We start from the raw sequence: 26,797 nt of genomic DNA on the forward strand, positions 1-26,797 counted from the left end.
ACGAATTAAGTTCAAATCTGATATCCAGAATGAGATGCAAGTCTCTAGTCTTCTTTGAAGGAAATATCTGAAGTAGAGATCTCAATTTCTTTCCTATGGTAGAATCAGTTCTGTAGCATTGGACTGAAGGAGAAGGGAGACTTCTTCCTCCAAGAGGGCAGATGAGCTGAAAATAAGGATCCATGTGGAGACTGGATGATGAACCCAGGCATAGTCCCTTGAAACTCTCACCTGCCAAAGTGGTCTAGAACCCATGGATCTTTTCCAGGAGCAGTTTTGGAAAACTCCCTATGCTTTTTGGCTTTCCTTATAGCTACTGTGACCACAATGGAGGACTGAGAAAGCTGGACTTTGAAACCTGGACCCAATTGGACCTTTTATTCCACATCCATCTTCTCAGAAACAGGTTGCACAGTAAGTGGGTTTTGTCACATATGAAATTGCCATGAATAGGAGCTACAGCTGCAGCTTATGATGCCTGCCTATACTACTGGAGGATGAAAACATCTGCCCATGGCTCTTCTCTTGTTGCAGGTACCTCTTTTGTGATCTGCTGCAAGAATCTGGGATAAGATCTCTATTTGAGAACATCCCTCATCCCAGATTTGTGTAGCCCTTCGCTCTTCAGATTTTTCTCCTGCTCAGTCTTCATAGTAAAATCTATACCAAACAAAATTAGCAATGTGAAAGTGTGAAGATTCATTTTCAATTTTATTCCATTTATAGGGCACTTTCTCTGAAGTGTAGTGCTAAATCTGTAGGTGAACTTAGTGACTGTGTCATCAGTCGGTTCCTACATTCACAAAGGCTGTAAAGAAAACGCCTTGCTCTCCCCAGAGAATGGGAGGCTATGATAGAGCAGTGAGAAAAGAACATGAAGGAAGGTTGTAACTGCCTGACCAATCTGGTCTGCATATATTTGCAATCTCCTTGACCTCCAACTTTAATCTTGAACTGGCTTATTTCCACAGCTTAGGATTCTTTCTACTTGTTACAGACTGTCTTTAAAACCGATACCATGTTTGCTTCTACCACCTCCATCTCGTCTGTACAGGATTATTTCCCTTTGATATGCCTGAGATTCCATCTGTACAGCCTGTAATGAGGTGCTGCTCCTGCCTCCACCATTAAGAATAGTCCTTTCCACTCTTGAGATCTTGCAACCAGTGCTGGAAGTAGGTTTTTTTATGCCCTCCTGCAGCCTATAAATTGGTACTTCCCTCCTCCTCTTTTTTCTCTCTTCTTCTCCATACAGCATATCCCTCTTTTCTCTCCCCCTTCATCCAGCATCTCCCTCTTCCCTTCTCTACCGCTGTCCCACTTCAGCATTTCCCCTCAAACCTCCCCTCCCTCTCTCTCTTCTACTACTTCCACTGCTACTGTGTCTATGGAGTGAATGCAGTAATAAACCAAGCATCAATGATAAGCACTGGATAAACTTTGAGTCCATGTGCTCTTGAAGTTCCTGTTGGTCCTACCACCCCCCCCCCCCCCCCCCCCCCTCTGATGCATATAGAACAACTAGCTTCTGGGCCCTAGTCTAGTGATGAGCATTCTGTACTCCTAGAAAATGAAGGCTTGTGATGAGGAGGGGCATCCACCCTCTGCTTTCCCCAGTATGGGGTACCCTCAGCAATGGTTTGCTTAGGGGGTGCAGCATTTGAACTTATGCCACTGTCACAATCCCCCCTCCCCAAATAAATTTTGTATCATAAAAATGAAACTGCAGGCTATTTTAAACTTTCTTCATTCACATTTTGTTATATTTTGTGGGTGTGATCGTCGGGACTGTACTGAGATATAGCTGCATCCTATGCAACTCATCCACTAGTGCCTTCAGTGCCAATGAGAGAAGATAGTGGGCTGTGAGCAATTTTGCTCCCCTCCATATTTGTGGCCTTCGCAACTGCACTGCTCACACAGTTCTTAGCATATTAGAAGCAAGAAGCCGGTAAAAGAATCAGTTGGATCACTAGATGACTGAGGGGTAAAAGGGGCACTCTGGGAAGACAAGAACATAACAGATTGATTAAATAAATTCTTTGCTTTGATCTTCACCGAGGAAAATGCTGGAGAGATACCAGTGGCAGAAGTGATATTCAGTGTTGATGAGTCAGAGAAACTGAAACAAATATCTGTAAACCTAGAAGATGTAATGGGGCATTTGATAAATTTAAAGAGTAGCAAATCACATGGACCAGATGGTTTTCATCCCAGAGCACTGATAGAATTGAAAAATTAACTTGCAGAGCTATTGTTAGTAATGTGTAATTTATATTTAAAATCTAGCATGGTACTGGAAGGTTGGAGAGTGGCTTAAGTAATGCTAATTTTTAATCGGTGTTTCAGAAGTGATCCAGGGTACCAGGCAAAATGGTAGAGACTGTTATAAAGAACAAAATTACAAAGCATATGCATAAGCATGAGTTAATCAGACAAAGGCAACATGAATTTAGTCGGAGAAATCTTGCCTCACCAATCTACTACATTTCTTTCAATGGGTGAATAATCATGTGGATAAATATGAACCGGTCTATATTGTGTATCTGGATTTTCAAAAGGCATTTGACAAACCAGCTTATAATCGAACGAGAATAACGCCCAAGTTCCGACCTAAATCGGGAGATGGGCGTTCTTCTCACAAAAACAAATAAAGCGGTATAATCGAAAGCCGAACTTTGGACGCTTTCAACTGCACTCCGTCGCGGGTGCGGACAAAGTTGACGGGGGCGTGTCGGAGGCGTGGTGAAGGCGGAACTGGGGCGTGGTTATCGGGCGAACAGAGATGGGCGCCCTTCGCCGATAATGGAACAGTTTTGAGCTAGAATTTAGGACACTTTCCTGGACCCTGTTTTTTCACGAATAAGGCCCCCAAAAGTGCCCTAAATGACCAGATGACCCCCAGAGGGAGTCGGGGATGACCTCCCCTGACTCCCCCAGTGGTCACTAACCCCCTCCCACCACAACAAATGATGTTTCACAACTTTTTACTTTCACCCTCAAATGTCATACCCTCCTCCCAAGCAGCAGTATGCAGGTCCCTGGAGCAGTTGTTAGGGGGTGCAGTGGACGTCAGGCAGGTGGACCCAGGCCCATCCCCCCCCTACCTGTTACAATTGTGCTGCTTAATGCTACTAGTCGTCCAAACCCCCCCAAACCCACTGTACCCACATGTAGGTGCCACCCTTCACCTCTTAGGGCTATAGTAATGGTGTAGACTTGTGGGCAGTGGGTTTTGAGGGGGATTTGGGGGGCTCAACACCCAAGGGAAGGGTGCTATGCACCTGGAGCTCTTTTACCTGTTTTTTTGGTTTTGTAAAAGTGCCCCCTAGGGTGCCCGGTTGGTGTCCTGGCATGTGAGGGGGACCAGTGCACTATGAATCCTGGCCCCTCCCACGAATAAATGTCTTGGATTTATTCGTTTTTGAGCTGGGCGATTTCATTTTCCATTATCGCTGAAAGCAAAACGCCCAGCTCACACCTTGACGAATAAAACATGGGCGTCTTTTTCTTTTAAAAAATACGATCCGCCCCGCCCCTTCACGGACCCGTTCTCGGAGATAAACGCCCATGGAGATAGGCGTTTCTGTTCGATTATGCCCCTCAAAGTACCTCATAGTAACACAGTAAGTGACGGCAGATAAAGACCTGAACAGTCCATCCAGTCTGCCCAACAGTCACACTCATTATCAATTCATGATTAAATCAACAGTGAATGTGATATTATATACTTGGTCATGGTCTTTCTTTGGTGTTTCTGGGACATAGACTGTAGAAGTCCGCCTGGCTCTGTCCTTATGTTCCGACTACTAGAGTTGCCGTCAAAGCCCATTCCAGGCAATCCAAATCCATCTTGTCATTTGCGGGACCCAGATTGTAAAAGTCTGCCCAGCACTCATGAAATACATCTGAGTAAATTAGAAAGTCATGGGATAGGAGGCAATGTCCTGTTGTGGATTAAGAACTGATTAAAAGATAGAAAACAGAGTAGGGTTAAATGGTCAGTATTCTCAATGGAGAAGTGAAGATAGTGGGGTTCTCCAGGGGTCTGTGCTGGTACCACTGCTTTTTAATTTTAGTGTCCCAATGTTCCCATCAATCTGTTCCCATATGGCTTATTACAGGAACATTGGACACTAAAGGGTTAACATATTTATAAATGATGTAGAGATGGGAATAATTAGTGAGGTAATTAATGTTGCTGATGACAATTATTCAAAGTTGTTAAATCGCAAGAGGATTGTGAAAATTTTCAAGAGGAGCTTAAGAGACTGGGAGATTAAATACCATCTACCATTTAGATGCCCAATGTGAGCAAGTGCAAAGTGATACATGTAGGAATGAGGAACCCAAACTATAGCTACGTGGCGCAAGGTTCCATATTAGGAATCACCACCCAGGAAAATAATCTAGGTGTCATTGTTGATGATCTGTTGAAACCTTCTGCTCAGTGTGCAGCAGCGGCTAAGAAAGCAAATAGAATGTTACATATTATTAGGAAAGGAATGGAAAACAAAAATGAGAATGTTATAATATCGTTGTATCGCTCCATGGCGTGACCGCACCTTGAATACTGTGTGCAATTCTGGTCACCGCATCTGAAAAAAGATGTAGCAGAATTAGAAAAGGTACAGAGAAGGGCGACAAAATTGATAAAGGGGTTGGGACGACTTCCCTGTTATGCTAAAGCGGCTAGGGCTTTTTCAGCTTGGAGATAAGAGAGTTGAGAAGGGTTAAATTTTCTTTCCAGTACACTGTCTATATCCTTCTTGCAAACTAGAACCACCTTGACACCAACCCTATTTGCAAAGAGTGCAGATATGAAAGAGGTCTATAAACTACTGAGTGGAGTGGAATGGGTAGAGGTGAATCGCTTGTTTACTCTTTCCAAAAACACTAGGATTAGGGGGCATGCAATCAAGCTACTAAGTAATAAAATTTAAGACAAACTGGAGAAAATATTTCTTCGTTCAATGTATAGTTAAGCTCTGGAATTCATTGCCAAAGAATTTGGTAGAAGCAGTTAGCTTAACAGGGTTTAAAAAAGGTTTGGATAATTTCCTGAAAGAAAAATCCGTAAGCCATTATTAAGATGGGAAAATCCACTGCTTCTTTCTAGGATAGGCAGCATAAAATCTGTTTTACTGTTCTGGGATCTTGCCATGCACTTGTGACCTGGACTGACCACTGCTAGCCCAGTATCCTGCTTCCAACAGTAGCCACTTCAGGTCACAAATACTTGACAGAATCCCAAATAGTAGCAAGATTGCATGCTACCAATCTGAGGGCAAGCAGTGGCTTCCCTCATGTCCATCTCAATAGCAGACTATGGACTTTTCCTCCAGGAATTGTCCAAACCTTTATAAAAACCCAAATACATTAACTGCTGATACCACATCCTCTGAGAATGAGTTCCAGAGCTTAACTATTTGTTGAGTTACAAAATATTTCCCCCCGATCACTTTAAAAGTAGTACCATGTAATTTTTGTGAGTGTCCTTTAGTCTTTATACTTTCTGAAAGAGTAAAAAAAAATTTGATTTACATTTACATGTTCTACACCACTCAGTATTTTGTACATCTCTATCATATTCCCCCCTCAGCCATCTCTTTCCAAGCTGAAGAGTCCTAACCTTTTAAGCCTTTCCTTATATGTGAGGAGTTCCATCAACTTTATCATTTTGATCACCTTTCTTTCAACCTCTTGTAATTCTACTATATCTTTAAGATATGGCTTTGCAGATTGGACCTATGCACCTCCCATTGTGACATATTGCCCCCCCACCCTCTGTGCAGCAGCAGGAGCTGCTGATCTTCCACAGTGATTTTTTTTTCCTGTTTAGCTTCCTGTAGAGCTGGAATGAAAGGGGTCTGGCTGCTCCTGCTACTCTGCTCTGGCTTTTACTGCAAGGCCAAGCCGGGAAGAGGAATGGGGTAGGGAGGTCTTAAATCTGGGCCTGGTTCTCCTGCTGCTCACTGTTCTCTTTGGTGGTGGTGGGGAGTAGAGGAGAGGGAAGGAGTTCTTCTCACCACTATGGTGTGCTTCTCCTGCTCTCATTGTATGGCTGAGAACCTTTAGTTGTCACAGCCAGCCGCCATCAGCTGCTCTGCAGTCCTTGTGCTGCCACAGATCAGTGGAGCCTGTGTATGTGGAGGAGAGTTTTAGCATTCTGGAATATGAACACTGACAATATGGCATGTGGGAGTAAGTTTGTAAATTCAGGAAAAATCTCCCCAAATCAGGGGTGTGAGGTAACCCTACTGAACTGGACAGTTTCCCTGATTTGCTTCCCCCCCTCTCAAGGATGACTCTAGAAATAAGTAGAGATGAAGTAGAGTCCAACTTGGCACTGGCAGATGAGCTGGAGAGGTCCTTATCTACTGACTACATGTCTGTTACTGGAAAGTAATTCATAGTCAAAGATTTAGGAGAACTTCAGCAGTAACTTTTTATTCATAATTTATTGATTTTGTTTTCTTCTTGCCTGACAGCGTTTTCGTACTGAGGATCACCTGATGATTCACAGGCACAAGCATGAAATGACTTTGAAGTTCCCTTCACTAAAAAATGACAATGTTTTAGCAGGTAAGAGGACCTGGACACCACAAGCACACCTTGTGCAATGCACCCTTCTTTCCCCCACCTCCAATTTTCTTTCCCATTTTATAGATTTCCCTCACCTTCCTTATCACACTTGGACCACAGCAGGTCTGCTCAACAGGCCTGAGATGTGGAAGGAGACAATCCTTCTGCATACCTCTGTGGTTGTTGGAGGGCTCTTCATCAGTGTTGACTACTCTCCATCCTTCCACTCCATATCTTATCTGATCCCAGCATGCCCTGTTGGTCTCAAATTAAGCCATGAGGTTAACCCTTAAATTACCTCAGTTTTGCAAAAGCCCCCCTTGGGTCTTGAGTTCCCTGATCCCTGAAAGGGAACTAAGTTAGGAATGTCCACTTCAGAAGTGTGCATTGATAAATTCAGGACACTATATAATAATTGCTGGAACCTGTCAACATTCATGCATAAAGAATGAGACAAAAAAGTATGTTCTGTGACTAATAAGTGAACAGCACCTTTTGGCACAAAAGTTGGAAACTGATATGAGGAAGTAGTTCTCAAAGCACTTAGGCAATCCTATCCATCAACAAATCCCTGGGGAAATACAAGTTCCTTATCCTTTAATCAAAGCTAGAAATGCTTTATTCTAAGATTTGGTAATAACATTAAATGATATATGAAAAGCAGACCTTTATTTTACCCTATTTGGACAGATTTGTAGTAGCTTTTGTCTTATAAGCCTTCAAAGAACTTCAGCAGCACATGCCCCTCAGCAAGTTCAGGTGCAGTGTCCTTAAAACCTACTTGCTCATATATTTTAGTAATGGATTAGGAAGTAAGTTTTTATACAAGTGTATCTGTCTGTTAATATGATCTCTGATATGGCTATGCGACTTCTTAAAACATTAGGTCAACAATATGGTGGACCTCAGATGGGACATCAGATGAACTGAAAAACAAAGTGAACCCTGCAGAAATAAAATATCCCAGTAGAGCTTTCCAGAAAAGTAAACTACACTGTGGTGGTCTCATATTGGCCTTTTATTTATGCAGAGTTCATAACAGGTTTTATCTATGAAATTTGTTCCTTCTTCCAGATTTCCGGTTTACTAAAGTTTGGAATTTGTTCAGACAGTTAATGCCCCCACACATAAAATGAGAAAGGTGTTTGATCAAATTTTTATTCCCAGCATGAGACTGTGGACAGTGAAGCACATGTTTTATTTATTTATTTATTTTACAATCTTGTTTGCTGTGAGTTTACCTGTGGGGATTGTTTTTTGATAAATGTCCATTCCAATACACTGTCTGCATCCTTCTTGCAAAATAGAACCACCTTGACACCAACCCTATTTGCAAAGAGCGCACACAATTATTGACAAATGAAAAAAACACAAAATGTCATGTGTGTGTTCTCGTTTTAACATGCATTGCCATGGGATAGGTCATTGACTTTTCCCATGTCGTTACAAATGGCAGCCCTTCCGTATTACAGATCCACTGGCCAGTTGTCAATTACATTGGCTCCCTGTCCAAGCAAGGATGGAATTTTTAAAGTGCTTATCATTGTTTTTACGATTATATATATATACAGTTTGTGCTATGTGGAGGGGCATTTTTGATACGACGTCTAAGTTTGACTTTGGACATTTTGCTTAAAATGTCCAGAATCCGAATAGCAAATATAGCCATTTTTGAAACAGCAAAACATCTATTTTTTTTCTTTTCTGATAAGGGTTCACTTGCTAGATGTTTTTGTGCTTTGTGCGTTTATCTTTTGGTCCCTTTTCAGAAAAAAAGTCCAAGTGAAAAATGCACAAAATCAAGCCATTGGGATGTAAAAGGAGCCAGCAATAGACTGGCCACACAGACATCCCAGCAGAGCAGTGGGGCACCCTAGGGGGCAGTACAGTGGACTTCACCTAAAAGCTCCCAGATACACATCTCATCATTGCTCCCTTATATTATATATTGAGCCCTCCAAAACCCACCAAAAACCTACTGTACACAACAGTACACCACTACAGTAGCCCTTATGGTTGCAGGTGTAACTTATATGTGGGTACAGTAGGTTTTTGGTGGGTTTTGGAGGGCTCATACTTTCCACCACAAGTGTCACAGTTAGAATGGATTATAGGCCTAGGTCCCCTTCTCTACAGTGCACTGCACCAACCACTAGGCTAGTCCAGGTACCTGCTTGCTGCTCTAATAGGACTGGCTATAACATCTAGGGCTGCAATAGAGGCTGTTGTGTACTGTTTGTTTCACATCTTTGGGGGGTGGGGTTGAGTGGGGATCAGTGACCACTGGGGGGGATCATTCCTTTATTTCTCCAGTGGTCATCTGGTAATTTAGGGCACTTGTTTTATGGTTTTAGTGATTATTAAAAGAGGTCTAGCTCAATACATCTTAGTTTTAGTCCTGGACCTTTTTCAGCCATAACGGAACAAAACGAAAACATCCAGGTCTTAGGAATGCCCAGATCTCACCTTTAGCATGCCCCTGACAAGCCCCCTTGAGATTTGGACACACTGCAGATGAACTGCATAGGAAAATGACTGGAAGATGAGTTTTGAAAATACCAATTTGGACATTTTGGTGAGAAAAACGTCCAAATGATATAGTATGCCACTTTTTAGATGTTTTTCTCTTTTGAAAATGAGCCCCTTAGTGGATATGGTGTTTGTACCATCCAATTTGACATTTAAGATTTTCGCAAGAATTGAAACTGACTAGGCCTACTACATGTCTTTTAATTGCTTAGCGCATGAAAAAAAGACACTGCTTGGTAAAGGCTCTGAACTGTAGAATAACTTACCATATGTGACCCTCTTGAGGGTGAGGGAAGTGACTAAAGTAGCAGATCCAAAATGTTGAGAGTAGCTGGTTTTTCATGTCATGGATTCATAAGCAGTCTAAAAAAAGTTATATGTTTGAACTTCTGTAACTTTTTTTTATTTTTTCACATAAAAAGGTGAGGTTTGGGCTGTTGTATTACAAATTGTTTGCTCTACCATAGTTCATTAAAACCTCATTTTTTTTTTGTTTCTTGGAAACATTTTAGTCGCCTTTTTCCCCAGAGATGGCCACAAATTATATGAATTTTGGTGTTCATTTAAAACTTAGCTGTTCCATAAATATTTGTTGAATTAATTGCTGATGTATTATGTTGTGTACTTTTTAAATTTGTATTGTTATTTTATGATTTATATTTTATGATGTGACAACTACAGTTTTAAATGTTTTATTGTGACCTGCTTTGAACGTGCTGTTTAAATGAGCTATAAGCACTAAAATTAAATTAAATTACTTAATTACAAGACTGCATGCGAGAAATGTTTCACATGCCTGGTACTCTCAGGTAAGTAGATTTTTAATATAGATTTTCTGCTTCTTCCTCCAGCACCCCTTACCATCCTGTTCAGAAGTGCCCTGGTGCCTAGTTGATATCAACATCTGCCCTGTGGTTATTTGCAAAAAGTTGGTGTCAGCATTTTTTCTATTTCTCTCACTCTTTCCCAGCAAGAGTACTGGGGGTGCTGCTCAAGGAGAAAAATATTTATAGTATTTACAACACACTGAACCCTTGCGAGTTTAATCAGATTTTCATACCAAAGACCTGTAGAATTGTGTGTGAACACTTTATTGACCAGATATCCAATATAGATCGTTAAAGAAATGAATCATTGATCATTTGCACAGTGCAAAGGGAAACTAGCCATAACTTTATCTTCTGGCTACTAGAGTAGCAGATTTCAGTGTGCTGCAGTTTATAGTTTGACCACAGGGGTCTGCATAAAGGCAATGAATGAGACTGTACTTCACTGCTGCAAAATGTTGGTACATATAACAACCATAACCATATATAGGGGTCAGTCACTAGCTGTCACAATTCAATTTACAACAAGCAGATGAAATACTCTTGGATCACAAAAAAGACTAATGCAGAACAGTCATCAAGCAACTGAGGCATACTGTCCATATCACGAAGCTGGGATTCTAAGTTACAGCACACATCCTATTTTTAAATTTTGGAAACAGTATATACAGTTGTAAATCTGGAATCATGCTCATAGTGTCATCAGGCTCATCTATTTACTGATCTTTTGCTCAGGCAGGATCTACTGTACTATACCTTTCCAAACGCATGTTGATCTAACCTGCCCTTAACATCCTCCTGAGATTCTGCATATCTTTGGATAATGTGTTCCTGTGTTTGTCTACCCTTCCAGTCAAAGCCTTCTCTTGTCATGGAACATAACAGTATGAGAACCCAGGAGGACAGTGGTGGAACCTCCTTCAGTTTATTCCGAATACAACAGCCGTTTAGAAAGGACATATAATAGGGTGCTTCAGTTTTTTGTCTTAAGTATCAACCACCTTATTCTATATATGGTGCCTGTATTTGGGTGTGGTCCCAAGATGCATGTGCAGCTTGGCTAATGGGCCCTTAATGAGCAATAATTAGCCATTAACAACAAATAGACATTACTTGGCACTAATTAGGATTTGGGCCTGCATCTGGATGTGTGCTTTTCTATAATGCTAGGTGCCCAAATCTCGTAGTGTGCAATTCAGAAGTGGGCGTGGCCATAGCCATGGTGTTCTGAAAAATTGCACGTGTTACAGAGGACTGGGTCATTGTGGCCAACTTGGGTGCCAGCAATTTCACCAGGTTTTAGCAGGGTAAGTCTGGTGCTCAGAGTTAGGGTGCGGGAATCGATGCTAAACGCAATTCTTTAAAGGGTGCATACCCTTTTATAGAATCACGCTTAGAGCAGATCTTTTCCAGCGCCCATTTATGTGTCTCATTTACAGAACTGAGGCCCAAACACTTTCAATTATAGGCAATGGAATGGGGTTGGTTGTTGCTGTACACAACATCAGCAATCAGGTTGATGGGGGTGGGGACAGAGCTTGGCTGGTTTGGCCCTCCCAAGCAACTAGATATTTCGCTGCCCCTGTTGTCAGTGAACAGCACAGCACCATGCCTTCTTTTTAAGAACCTGTCCTGGAAATGCTTCATTTTAGAAGACACAAACCAGTTTCTTTTCTCAGCTGAGCACTGGTAAAACTGTGGTTGGAACCCTGACTATGTCATTCTGCCTTTGGTGTAGCTGCATGTGTGTGAAACATTCCATAAAGTCCCAGCCAAGCTTGTGCTATTAAATACACAGCAGACTAAATATTTCTTTTCTTAGATGAGGTATCAGGTTTCAGCCTTTGGATTTCTATTCACCCTGCATGTAGTTTTTGATTAATAACATTTGCTATGGTTTTGTGGTCTGGATTGCACCAAGCCATACTTTTAAAAGCATGAATTAACTTCCCCTCCCCCCCATCCCAGTTCCCACCTCCAAAAAAGTTTTGTTTCGTGTTTAGCAGCGTATACTGGTGCTGTTCTTCTACCAAATGTGTGATGTAAGATTTCCACATACACTCAGTAGTATGAATCAGAGGAATAGAATGCTATTGCCCAATAAACCGGTGGATACGAGAATACACTTTCTGTTGAAGGCAGCCTATTGCTGCATTCTCCAGGCATTGCGTCTTTCTGGGCTCTTAGAGTGCATTCATCGAGCCAGCTACATCCTCATGGCCTCATCTGTTTTCCAGGGAACTGCTCCACGTGCTGGTTCAGTTTTTCTTTCCGTATGAACCTAATCATGAGACGAGATAAAATGTCAAAGGGATAATTGCATTCAAACCTTTTCTGGGCTTTCTTTTTTTGGGGGGTAGATATTGGACATTGCAAGAAGAGAAGTGAACACAGAGTACACCATATGCATGTTGCTACTGAAGTGAATTGCTGAAAGCAAATGTCCAAAATGTATCACTTCTTCCTTGAGTAAATCAAATATAAAATGAGGGAAATGATTGTCAAGCATGTACCTTTCTGGCAACAGATATACAACAACGATTGGATAGCACAAATGAAATCCATATATTACCTCTCAGAATGGGACAAAAGATGCAGACACATATTAGATGAAATAGCACCCTTACAAATAAGAACTTCACGTAGACACAACTTAACACCGTGGTTCAATGAAGAACTGAAAAAACTAAAAACACAATCTAGGAAACTGGAATGCGCATGGAAAAAAATAAAAGATGAACACACGCTCAACGCATGGAAACAACTACAAAGGAAATACAATACCAAAAGGTCGAACTACAAAACTAAAATTGGGCCGGACTACAAAAACAAGAAGAAACTATATCATCTCGTGAACAAACTACTAGACACAACACCAGTCACCACAACCAACACTGACATCCCATCTGCAGACAACCTTGCTAAATATTTCAATGAAAAAATCGTAAACCTACGCAAAATCCTACCTCAGAACAACATGGACATAGAAAACTTCATTGATGTTCTAGACCCAACCCCTGGTGAATACCCTGCTGAACGAATACAGTCAAATTTTGCTCTACTCAGCATCAACACAGTTACCCAGGCGATTAAAAAATACTCAAACAGCCATTGTCAACTGGACACCTGCCCTAGCCACCTAATACAATCTGCCCCCCACCGCTTCATAATAGATCTCATATCCCATTTAAACTTCATGCTTCAACAGGGTATATATCCTCAAGAAAATGGCAACATTCCACTCACCCCAATACCAAAAGACACCAAGAAAAAACAAACAACATCACCAACTACCGCCCAGTAGCATCTGTCCCATTAGTAGTCAAACTAATGGAAGGACTGGTGACCAAACAACTCAATGACTACATAAACAAATTCACTATACTACATGAGTCACTATCAGGATTTCGACCCCTACACAGCACCGAAACAGTACTACTCACTCTCCTAACCAAATTCAAGCTGGAAATAGCAATAGGCATGAGCATTCTCCTCCTCCAGTTTGACATGTCAAGTGCATTTGACATGGTTAACCATAACATATTGCTAAGACTCCTAGAATACTTCGGAATCAGTGGTGGCACTCGCAATTGGATTAAGGGTTTTCTAACCACAAGAACATATCAAGTGAAATTAAAAAGAAACATATTGTCACCGTGGAAACCAGGCTGCGGAGTACTGCAAGGATCACCATTATCACCGATCCTTTTCAATCTCATGATGACTCCACTAGCCAAGACCCTATCCACCCAAGGCCTCAACCCATTTATCTACACTGATGACATTACATTATACATCCCATACAAACATGATCTGGCGGAAATCACCAACAAAATCAAACTAAGCTTAAACATCATGAACTCATGGGCAAATGCATTCCAACTAAAACTCAATACAGAAAAAAACACATTGTCTGATCATCTCATCCCAGTACAATACATACAAACAAACAAACAAACAAACAAACCCACAAACATTAACACCCCAGGATACACCCTCCCTATCTCAGACAGCCTGAAAATTCTCGGAGTAATAATCGACCATAACCTATCACTAGAGACCCAAGCAAAATCCACCATGAAGAAAATGTTTTTCTCAATGTGAAAACTCAAACGCATAAAACCATTCTTCCCGAGGGACATATTTCGTAACCTGGTACACCGACCCAACATAAAAATGCCTGTTCACTTGCGACACAATGCAACCAAAGACCTGACTCTTCTTCCCTCTTTTCCTCTCTAAGTTCCCCCCAACTGTACCTACCATACATATACCTCATTCTACCACAATATCACTTTGTATTCATTCATACCATGTATTTGTTCAGACCGTAATCGACTAACGTCGTTAACGGTTATATGTAAGCCACATTGAGCCTGCAAAAGGTGGGAAAATGTGGGATACAAATGTAACAAATAATAATAATACCTAATTCTAAATATAATCCAATCCATAAACCATCCAAACAAGTGAGGCTGTTGGATTCCTCCCAGTGAGAGGATGGTAGATGGAGTAATAAAATAGCAGAGCTGCTATAAAGTGGACCCGAGTAAAACAAAATCCCGTGAGCATTTGAAACTATATTAAAGCATAATTTTTTGGCCTGCACACCCATACTGTATTTTCTTAGTTACTGCAGTGGTGTAGCCACAGGTGGGCTTTGGTGGGCCGGGGCCCATCCACTTAGGGCTCAGGCCCACCCAACAGCAGCACATATTTAGTGCTAGCTAGTGGGGATCCCAAGCTTCGCCAGCTGAAGACCTCCCCCTAATGCTGCTGAAAACACTGCTTTCCACTTCAGCAGTCTAAGCTTCCTAAGCTGCTGATACTGGCCTCATTGCATTGGGGGGGGGGGGGGGGTGGGAGGAGAACACTTGGTGCCCACCCACTTCTTGACTAGGTCTACCCAAATTCTGATGCCTGGCTACACCCCTGAGTTACTGTGGATTATTCATCCTGGTTTGTATTTCTTCTCAGACCAGACGCCAACACCAACTCGGTTCCTGAAGAACTGTGATGAAGTGGGTCTCTTCAATGACATTGACTGTTCCCTGGAGCACGAGTTCAGAAAGGCACAAGAGGAAGAGAACAGCAAACGGGTATGTTGCTGTGGCATAATAAATTCATTGACCTTATTTTCTTTGTAAAGAAAATTTAGCTTGGCCTTCCCTAAAAGTAAATGGCTCTTTGCAGTACAGCACCCATTGGAAATATTTTTCAACCCCTTCCCTCCCCCGACCCTAAAAAAGGTAACATTGCATATTGGCACAGGATGTTTAGTTTAGTTTTTTTTAATAATCATCAAATATTTTAAGTGAAGCCTGAAAATATGTTGCCTGTTTCACTGCTGACTGTCTTTGGCAAAAATAGTTTGGTCACTGTCCAAGTTTGGCCAGTGATTGGTACTGCATTAATGTGATAGATTCCATTGCCAGGTAGAAACTTAGGTGGCATGTTAGTCTCATTAGATTCGGGAGCCTGCTCTATGTGGACAACTGAAGAGTTCCTTCTAATGTGAGAATTCCAGTCCTCCAACATGGTGGTTATCAGTTATTGAATGGGATATGTAGCTTGGTTAATTCAAAGTTGTTATTTTTTTCCAAGTCAAAATGTTTCCTTGTTCAGTTACAATTGTGACCTATGTCAAACTTCATCAAACTTGGTCTGGATTGCTCGTAGTGGCATAGCCACTAGGGGCTCACCCAGCAGCATGCATCATCAATATAGCTGGCAGGGATTCCCAAGCCCCTCCAGCTGACGATATCCTCAGATGGAACCCCCAGGATTGTCTGAACACTGGGGAAACTGGCTTTGTGCCTCCAGCCATTAATGCTGCCCCCCTCCCCGCCCAATTCATGCACATGAACGTGTGTACGGAAGGTGCTGGTGTCGGCTCCAGAGGGAGAGGGATTCTTGTATCAAATGTCTTCAGCTGGCAAAGCTTGGGGATCTCTATCAGCCAAGGCGTCTTTTTAACACCGGGGGGAGGGGGGGAGGACAGGAAGAAGCAGGAGTGGAGAGGAAATGTGTGGGGCCACGTAGAAACTCTTTTGGCTACACTACTGAAAATTTTGTTAGGAGAAGTTTAGAAAAATTTCCTCAGCAAAGCTTGGGAAAACTGAAAGTCACCCTGAGTTTGATGTCACATTTTGCTCATATCTCTATGGTGCCATGTACCTCACAAGGGAAACATAATGAATACAAACTTGTCTGGTATTGTATGGGGCTTTGTTGTAAATTCTGCCCACATGGGTCAACCTAACCCTTTAACCTTCCTTGCTGAGCCCATTAGAGAGCTGGTGTTGATAGTGCAGTTGGAAGATTGCAGTACTAATTAAACTATATGTCACCTGCACCCTGTTACTGTGGTCTAACGCAGATTATAGCATTACTATGTATTTGGCTGGTGGTTATGTTGGAGAAATTCTCTAAAAAAAGAAAAATTTGAGATAATTTCTACAGATGCTGTTTGTCAAATTGGGTTGGCTGTTGATATTTTAAATGCTAAAGAATGTAGTAATAATTGTTAGAACAATGGTGTTTAAGTGGATGGGACTTTAGTAGGTCCAAATGTTGTAAGTTTTTAGACAATGTTTTGTCAATGGCTTGTTAATAAAGACCTCATTTAAATCAAAAAGAAAATCAGATAACATATGGAAACAAGATCCTAAATCCTACAATGCAATATATATAAAATATTATGCATTAATAAATATCAAAAGATACAAATTAAGGAATATCCCCTTATCAATATATAAAGTGGTGCTCAAACCATCAATTTCACGTCTTAACAAGTTTTTGTACACATCAACAAATATTTTTGTGGAAAAAAAACTGTGGTTATTATTCAGCTGTGGTGGTCAGCGTTAAAAGAAATTGAGTATGTGGTGCTCTTACATATACAGGAGGGGTCCTTTTACTAAGGTGCACTAATAGATTTAGCTGATGCTAATGATCAGCATGTGCTAAATGATTAGAAGCCCATTATATTCCTATTGGCGTCTTATTTTGCACGCGCACTAATCGTTAGTACACACTAAATCTGTTAATGCACTTTAGTAAAAGGACCCCAAAGTCAGTGCAGGTGAAAATCTGTGTAAATTGCTGAGCACCAGCAGTGATTTTTATAGTGGCGATATTCAGTCGCAATGCCTTTTTGTTAGCCTAGATTAAACTGCATAACTATGTGGATAGTGGCTGAATATTACTGTGTTGTGCATAGTTGAGTGGAACACCATGGCGGTTAGACAGGTGGATAATGCTGATGAAAATCTACAGATTAGCAGCCACCACAAGACATCTAAAGTCCCTTAGAAAAGTGACTGAGTTCTTGAGTTTCTTCTTCAACTGAAGCAAAATAGATTTGTTTTCAAATGTAATAACAGATGATTCTATAACTGAGGAACCCCACCACCCCCAGTCCCCTCCCAACTGCTAGTAAATTGTTCTATTCTGTTGGCCCAGGGCTACAGGCCATGGAAGTATGCAGCAGAAAAAAACTGAAACATGAAAACCACACACCATACCTAGTAAAATAAGCTCAGAAGGGATCAGTAGTACGCATAATCCTTAATATGGTGGTTTTTCTTATTGAAAATTTAGTTCACACAAATGCCAGTTGTGGATTTCTATAAAGACTAGTAAAAAAAGGCCCGTTTCTGACACAAATGAAACGGGCGCTAGCAATGTTTTCCTTTCTATGTTTGTGCAGCGCTGCGTACGCTTTGTAGCGCTACACAAGTTCTAAATAGTAGTAGTAGTAGTAGCAGTGTGTATGTTTGAGAGAGTGTATGTGAGAGTGACTGTGTGTGAGAGAGAGAGTGAATGTGCGAGTGTGTATGTGAGAGAGAGTGAATGAATCTGGGTGTGAGTGTGTCTGTGAGAGAGTATGTGTGTGAGAATGAGAGTGTGTGCAAGTGCGTATGTGAGAAGCAGTGTGAGAGAGAGAGTGTGTTTCACACAGATACAGTGTGTGCGAGAGAGAGAGTGTGTGTGAGAAAGAGACTGTCTGTGAGGCTGAGTGTATGAGACCAAGAGAGTGTGTGAGTGACTGTGTGACACATATAGAGTGAATGTGATACAGTGTGAGACATAAGAGTGTGTGAGTGTGTGAGAGTGAGAGAGAGAAAGACATTGACTGTGAGAGAGAGAGAGTGTGTGAGCGAGAGTGTGTGTGTGACAGAGATGCCGCCTCTCCCTCCCTCCCTCTCTCTGGTGTCATGCCCCCCCTCTCTCCCTCTCTCTGGTGTCAGGCCCCCCCTCTCTCTCTCTGGTGTCTGAGCGTTACTGTGCAGGATGCTGAGCTCTGTCTGTGCTTCAAGGAAATGACCAATCCTATTTAATAGAATGCACCTCCAACATTCTGAAGCCGAGAAACCTTGTGTGGTTGGTCACTTCTGCTTGTGACGAACCCGGAAGTACGTGATGTCAATTCAGGAGATGGATACAGAGAGCAGGAATGCCTCAGCCATGCAGTCAGCTTCAGAATGTTGGAGGTGTGTTTTATTATATAGGATGGGCATATTTTAAAAGACAAAGGAGATGGGATTTGATATATCACCTTTCTGTGCTTACAAGCAGCTTATGTATTATATATAGCTATGTATTTTGTACCTGGGGCAGAGGAGGGTTAAGTGACTTGCCCAGAGTCACAAGGAGCTGCAGTGGGAATCAAACCCAGTTCCCCTGGTTCTCAGGCCACTGCGCTAACCATTAGGCTACTCTTCCCCTCAAAAATCCACATACCCTCAGTTTGAGGACTCCCAACATGCATTTGATTATCAGAGCCTTGGTCAGTGCAAATCCTGAAACACTAAAGGTAGTTTTCTTTGTGCAGCCCAAAAAGAGGGTCATAAAATATATAGGACAGTGTGTTTGTTACAGGCTCAAAGAGGCTGTTAGAGAAAATTGCCCAAGGGAATATGTGCCTAAAATACTGTGCCCACTTGACATGATGTGAGTAAGCAGTCATGGAATGGGGTGGGAATGGCATTTATACATAGGCGTAGTTTGACTGTTGTATTTGGGGGGGCAAGGGATGGGGCGGAGCATATTAGCATATTCATTTGCATATATACATATGCAAATGAATATGCTAATATGGAGGAAGGAAGGGAAAAAGAGCTGGCTTTTTGGGGGAATAACCATAATGAATATGTATGAGATATCAAGCCAGCTCTTTCTCCCTCCCTTCCTTCCTTCTTTCCTCCTTACCCAGCACTCCCTCTTCATCTCCAGTAGTATTTCCCGCCCCCCTTTCCCATACCATACCAGTGTTGACCTTAGAAATGCATAGGCTCTATATGTAAATCCTTCAAGAGGTAGTGTGTCGTGATTTAGGCTCTACACCCTTTCTGATGTTTTGGTGCCACCTCAGTAAGGCCAACACACAATCTCTCCACTGCAAAACGCTATACACAAACTTGTACAAAAACACACTCATATTCTTACTAAACCATAACAGCACTAATTCCAAGGACAGGACGAGCTACAACCTTATGCGTGAAAAGGCAGAACTGTAATTACACCAGGCTCTAAAACACCAATACACTACCTCGTGAAAAAAAAGCAAAACAAAAAGGGCTGCAAATACTACACGCTAGCAGAATACTGTACCTTGATCACACATGAAAAACACATGACACAACAGACATGACACAAGGAACTAGAAATCAAAAAATATGAAGGCAAAATACTAAACTGGAAAGTTAACTCAAGAAGTCAGACTCAGCATGCAGCAATACCAGAAAAATTTAAACTTACATGCAAAATATCACAGATGCACATTTCCAAAAGCTGACATATTCCAATTCATAAATTCTGAATAAAATACTTTCTTCTACCTTTGTTGTCTCATCATTTAGTTTTTCTATTCGCTTTGGTCCCAGTGTCTTCTGTTTTATGCAGTGCCTTCTTTATGCAGTAGCCCTGTCTCTACCCTTCCTCGAGTTTCAGTATCTGCCCTCAACGTGTCCCTCACCCCAATCTTCAGCCTGTTATTCCTGTGTTTTTTGTTAATTCTCCCCTCTTCCAGCACCCTCTCTTTCTATTTCCTCCTTCTATACAGCACCCTCTCTCCCTATTTTCACTCCTCTGACCAGTATATTCTCTTTCTCTCACCCTCTTCTGTCCAGCATATCCTCCTTCCCTTACTTCAATCCAGCATCCCTCCATGTCCCCTTCCCTTCCATGTCAGCTTCTCCATTATATCATTATTTCTCCTATGTCCAGCATATCCTCTCTTTGTCCCCATCCCCATACAATGTCTAGCACACCCCCCCATCATTTTCTTACCTCCCCATTTCCAGCATCTCCCCTGTCTTCTTACTCACCCTATGTCCATCATCTTCCAATATCCCTTTTTCCCTCCCAGCATTGTCCCTGTATGCCCTTATCCCCTCTCTGTCCAGCATTGTCCCTTTGTGTCCCTGTCTCTATGCTCCCTCAATGACCACAATCTCGCTTCTCTGTCTCCCTGACACTCTCTTTTCTCTTCCCTTCCTCCTACCATCCATTCTCCCTTCTTCCCTCCTACCAGCTAATCCACATCTAACAATCCCTTCTCCCCCCCCAATCTATCACCTCTTCCTCTCTGTTCATCAGATTTTTTGGGGCCCCAAAAAATATCCAGCACAGCAGACCTGTACCTCTCTCCCTCCATCCTGTAGATCCTCCTCCTGCCCTCCATTCACCCCTACCCACATGGTTCCATCACCTCGCTCCTCCCAAAGGTGCAGCTGAACAGTACCTCCATTTTTCTCCTTTTCTCACCCCCCCCCATCCCGGTTCCAGCGTCTCTCCTTTTTCCTTCCTCCTCACTCACTTGCATTGATCGCTGCCAGTAGAGGCACTGCAGCCAGCCAGCAATAACAGCAGTCTGCCTCGGCCTTCCCTGCTACATGTCCGCCTCCTCTGGTACAACTTCCTGTTCCGCATAGGCGGGACGTGTGGCAGGGAAGGCCGAGGCAGACTGTTGTAATCGCTGCAGCGCCGCTACCAACAGCCCCTGGTACCGAAGTTGAAGCGGCGAACGGGCGGCCGGCAGTAGTAAAAGCAGCAAGCAGCAGACAGGCTTGACTCCGCTTTCCTGCCCTCTCTGCGTCCCGCCTTCCTCTGATGTCATTTCCTTTCGGGCGGGACGCAGAGAGAGCAGGAAAGCGGAGTCGAGCCTGTCTGCTGCTTGCTGCTTTTACTACTGCTGGCCACACATTCGCCGCTGCGGGTCGTCGTCGTTTGGGGGGGCAAAGCCCCCCCTCGCCCCCCCCCCAGTCTACGCCTATGCATTTATATGTATAATTTACAAAATTTCTCCAGAATAATTCGTGTATAGTATTGGATCCGCAGATGGTGCTGCCAAAACCAATAGTATGTTGGTCACTCACCACATTCATTGGTCTACAAACTTTTTTCATTTTTCTTTTTTTCATTTTCTGGAATGAAATGGTTGTTTTTTTTTTTTTTTTAAGGTGCTCTCTCATTTGGTGAAAATCTAGTTTTGTACCACATGTACTAGATGTGCACATATGTGCCTATTCTTACTGGTAAACCAATCACTACAAAAAATGTGAAAATAATAATAAAAAAAGTGTCTATCCCCCCCAAAAAAACAATAACCCAGTATAATGTGGGGATGATACTAATATGTAATATGAAACAAAATGAAATGAAACATTTTTGTTTATTTTCGTAAATTGAAAAATCACTGCTTCACTCGGTTCTTTTTTTCAAGTGTGCCAGATGGACCAGATAAGTACTTAGTTTCAGTGCACGTTGGAGAGACATATTAAAAGGTGGCTGACATATTGATTTAAACTTGTGCAGTGATGAACATTCTAGTTGCCTGTTCATGTTCTGAGCACATTATATTTATTTAAAAAGTATTTTATATTTATAATATTACAGCTTTTTAGTTCTCCGCTTATAAAAATAATAAAAATGTTTCATGTTTCACCTTATATTGCATTTAGCATCATTCCCATATTATAGTCTCCTATTCTTCCTGGCAGATACATGCACACAACTTATAGCACCTTAGAAAAGGTGAAAACTTGTGCCCCTACTTTTTTGGGGGTAATTTAATAAAGACCCATGCGATGATGTTGGCTGGGGAAAGATCTGCGGAGTAAACTCAAAGCCCTTTGATTTTTCTCCTGGATTGTATTGAATAGTTTCTATATTGTTTCTTTGTTTTCGATAAGCATTGTGATTGGTAACCTTGAGTTGCGCATTGAATAAACAGATTTACATATAAAGACGTGCATATTTTATGAAGGTAACACATAAGGCACATAGGCATATCTTTTAGGCATGACAGTTTAGGCACTCTGTTAAAAAAAAAATCACTCTAAATGTTTTCCCACTATCCTAGTAGGAGCACAAGATCTGGGAAAGGATTGGCTCAAAGGGCTGGGTTGGTCGAGCTGAGCTTGTGCTGGACGAGGCACCACCCCACATACCCTGCAGGGCAGTGACAACTCTGGATGCCAGACAGGCCTTTCCTGTGGATCAGTGCAGCTGCAGTGGGCACCTTCTTTCCCCGCCTTACCTCCACCTGGGGGTGGCGGGTGGGCCAGTGGCCCACCTTGACCAGCACTTAGTAGTTGACTTTGAACTGGTGTGGACTGTGGGAATCTTATTGTTTAAAACAAAGTATCATGAAGGCCCACTGCAGGTGTTGATGTGATGTGATTTCTTCTCGTATACTTCTGGCTGTAGGGAAGCTGAGAACTGAATATTTAATAGAACTTATCTGATTCAAAGAATGAAAAACTTTCATGTAAACTGCTCTTAGGTTATGTAACTTGACATTTTCTAGTGTAACTGATATTGCAATATTAATTGAAGCTGTATTATTTTCAGTCTTGTGTAACAAAAAAAACTAACCTATTCAAAAAGGCATACCCTGCCGATCCAACCTAAAGGCCTGATCTGTGCGACACAACAAAACTAAAGTACGTAATGGACATAACTCAACTCTTCCGTTGTACGATTCCCTAATTGTGACTGTGCCACATGAACTTTATCTTACCACATCACTTTGTATTTGTTCTCACTGGAGTCGGCAAACGCCTCTCTGGTACTATGTAAGCCACATTGAGCCTACAAATATGTGGAAAAAGGTGGGATACAAATGTAACAAACAAATAAATAAATATTTTGAATAAAAAAGCAATGAAAAGCCCTCACAGCTCTGTTCTGACTGAGGGGATTCCCAAGTATACCTATACTGTTTTATTATGTTTGCAGGAGGGGGAGGAAAAGGAATAATTAAGGCAAAGATTTTGCTTGAGACCTAGATCAATGGTTTTCTCTATCTCCTTGATCTGACAAGGTGAGGATTCCCTCTGGCAAGCTGAGATGCTGTCCCTGACCCCTTGTGTAGGTTAATGTGAAGTAGCCTGAGGGAATTACTTTATCCATTCCAAAAAGTGTATGGCGGGGTCAAAGGTTCACCTTACATTCAGAATCTTTCTCCAAGAGGGATGTGTGGTGCATGCAATGCCAGGGATGGGATAAGGGAAATCCCCCTCAGAAGCAAAAGGATTTGAAAGTGTGCATGTTGCCATCATAGGAGTTAATTTTCCTGTTTTACTTATAGGAGTGGCCTAGTGGTTAGGGTGGTGGACTTTGGTCCTGGGGAACTGAGGAACTGAGTTCAATTCCCACTTCAGGCACAGGCAGCTCCTTGTGACTCTGGGCAAGTCACTTAACCCTCCATTGCCCCAGGTACAAATAAGTACCTGTATACAATATGTAAGCCGCATTGAGCCTGCCATGAGTGGGAAAGCGCGGGGTACAAAAGTAACAAAAAACAAACAGTCTTTTGTTGCAGCTTTTGTGAAATGGTTTCAGAAGGACACAGGGACACCTGTATTGTCCTTACAAATAGCCCCCAAATAGGCACCTACTTTGTTTTCCTGCCTGGGTGACCTGTTATAAACGTTTAAAGTGAGCAAGTGCAAAGTGATGCACCTGAGAAAGAGGAACCTAAATTATAGCTACGTCATGCAAGGTTCCACGTTAGGAGTCACCGCTCAAGAAAGAGATCTAGGTGTCGTCGTTGATGATTTGAAACCTTCTGCTCAGTGTGCTGCTGCGGCTAAGAAAGCAAATGGAATGTTAGGTATTATTAGGAAAGGAATGGAAAACAAAAATGAGGATGTATAATGCCTTTGTAACGCTCCATGGTGCGACTGCATCTCGAATATTTTGTTCAATTCTGGTCACCGCACCTCAAAAAAGATATAGTGGAATTAGAAAAGGTGCAGAGAAGGGCGACAAAAATGATAAGGGAATGGGACGACTTTCCTATGAGGAAAGGCTAAAATGGCTAGGGCCCTTCAGCTTGGAGAAAAAACAGCTGAGGGGAGATATGATAGAGGTCTATAAAATAATGAGTGGAGTGGAACGGGTAGACATGAAGCGTCTGTTTACGCTTTCCAAATATACTAGGACTGGGGGGCATGTGATGAAGCTACAAAGTAGTAAATTTAAAGCAAATCAGAGAAAAATTTTCTTCACTCAATTTGTGATTAAACTCTGGAATTCGTCGCCAGAGAATGTGGTAAAGGCGGTTAGCTTATAGCGGAGTTTAAAAAAGGTTTGGACGGCTTTCTAAAGGAGAAGTCCATAAACCATTATTAAATCGGACTTGGGGAAAATCCACTATTTCTGGGATAAGCAGCATAAAATGTTTTGTACTTTTTGGGGGATCTTGCCAGGTATTTGTGACCTGGATTGGCCAGTAGGAAACAGGATGCTGGGCTTGATGGACCTTTGGTCTGGCCCAGAATGGCAATACTTATGTACTTATGATGGCATGGATGAGCAGACTGGATAGGCCATGTGGTCTTTATCTGCCTTCATTTTTCTACGTTTCTATGTTTCAGTAATTTCTTTTTGTCTGGGTGGGGGAGGAGGCATTGCTATTCAGAGAGTGCTACAGGTGGATTGTGGAACATTAATTTGCCTGTCAGTGAACTGCTTTTCCAAGCTGGAACTCCTGCTGATGTTTTACCCTATGAGCTAATGCAAAATGTTTTTCTTAACACTGACCCTCCTGTTAGGAGTTTTGTTCATGTGTAGGGTGGATTTCTTTCAGAAGTAAAATATGAGCCATTTTTTTTTCCTATAGATGCATCATGGCAGAAGGTACCTAATGCATGTGCCCTTTCATATGTCTACATATGCTAGGTTCTGGAATTGGTCAGTTCCCTCGGATCAGGCATTTCCCTCCCCCCACCTAAAAAAATTGTTACATACTGTTTAGCCAAGATTATTAAATTAGAGAAAATGTTGATACCTATGATGCTTGATATCTTTTGATTTAAGTGACCAGAGTCATTCACAGGACAAGGTACTGAGTAATGCATTGGGTAATGACTTTATACCCCGGAACAATAAGCAAACAGTCCTCCAGGCTGAGGTCCCAATTAACCCAAACCCAGTATGAAGTTACAGGGTCAGCTTCAGCTTAGAAAGGGCAGATGTTCACCCTGATAATATGTGAACTGTAGCATCATGTTACTTCATAGTCAAGAGTGGCTGAAGACTCCCTGGAGTTGTCTGCCATTCCTAGTTCCCACTAGCAGCCGTTCAATGGCCCCGAGGTCACGTCTAAAATTCAGTGATCCTAGAAAGTAAATTCAAAGGAACAGGTCGGCTAACTTGCAGCATGTGCTCCTCGTTTCTCATTTTCCTGCTGCTCTCTTGGTTGTCGCATTAGAGCCCAGATGTATGAACCATAGACGAAACAAAAACACGTTTGCGATACAGGGCATGATGGAACTTGAGCCCAGGGGTCTCTTTTTACGGTTGAGGTCTGTAGTGCAAGTATGGGTTCCTCCAGACCTCGACAGTATCAGCAGAACTCCTTGAACTTGGAAAGAACCTTTCCTCTCCTGCCAGACTAGCTCTCCAATTATGAAAGTTGAGGGAGCTGCTTAAACTAAAACCAGTAACAAACTGTTCAAGATTAATCAATGTACATACTGCACGCCAGAACATTAACAGCACACATCCATTTCTGGATGGTGATTCTTTTTTGTACAGGATTTGTTTCAAGGTGTGTGCTCATATTGCTGTTCACAGTACTAGGTTGAAACACTAACCCCCTTGTTTACCAAGCTGTGCGACAATGCCGACAGAGCCCATTCAAAGTAAATGGGCCGTATCGGCATTAGCGCACAATAGCCGCTAGCGCAGCTTAGTAAACAGTGGGATAAGTAAAAAGAAAAATACATGTATATTTTAATTCTTAAATAAAAGTAGAAACATAGGACTGAATTCTATAAATGGCACCTAAAAAATCGGCACAAAAAATAGCTCATATTTACTTGCGCAGTTTTTACAACTTGTATAGAATTTTGGGGATAATGCCTAATATAATACTTAAAAAGTAAAATTACTGCAACTGCAGTGAATGCAACTATTGTTAACAGTTATATCCCAATAATTTTACTACTCTACAATTCAATCCACTTTACTTTTAAGAAAACTACATTTTGAAAATGACTGTCACTCATATGAGTGTTTGTGAGTCATTAGTCCAGCACAGTGAAAAAGGTTCAACAACTGCACTAGTAGAAAGCGGATTGTTCAGTCTGATAAAAAGTTCCTTCAAATCAGGCCAGGCCGCAGTATTACTGATGTTTTCTGACTGGGTCTGCAGGTTTTAATCAAAGGAATCTGTCTGAAAAACTTGACTTCCTTATAGGAAAGAATACTTTATCATCATTGTTGTCATCTGCATTAGTAGTAGTACTGCCTAATTCATCGCTTACATCTTCATCTTTATCACTGTTATCATTGTCATGTGGTTTAATTACAGAGAAGGCTTTCACAAAGTTGAAATAGTC

The 26,797-nt window shown here is 41.9% G+C and overlaps 1 protein-coding gene across 1 annotated transcript in view; it reads left to right on the forward strand.

Annotated features, from left to right (window-relative positions):
* LOC115471638 (cyclic AMP-responsive element-binding protein 5-like) overlaps positions 1-26,797 on the forward strand; it is a 218,906-nt gene that overhangs the window by 141,257 nt on the left and 50,852 nt on the right. Inside the window, exons 3-4 of the mRNA XM_030205415.1 lie at positions 6,492-6,585; positions 14,919-15,040. Of these exons, the coding sequence (XP_030061275.1) occupies positions 6,492-6,585; positions 14,919-15,040 (216 nt within the window). The remainder of the gene's footprint in view (positions 1-6,491; positions 6,586-14,918; positions 15,041-26,797) is intronic.

The sequence above is a fragment of the Microcaecilia unicolor genome, chromosome 1, assembly GCF_901765095.1.
Source record: "Microcaecilia unicolor chromosome 1, aMicUni1.1, whole genome shotgun sequence".
Taxonomy (NCBI): domain Eukaryota; kingdom Metazoa; phylum Chordata; class Amphibia; order Gymnophiona; family Siphonopidae; genus Microcaecilia; species Microcaecilia unicolor.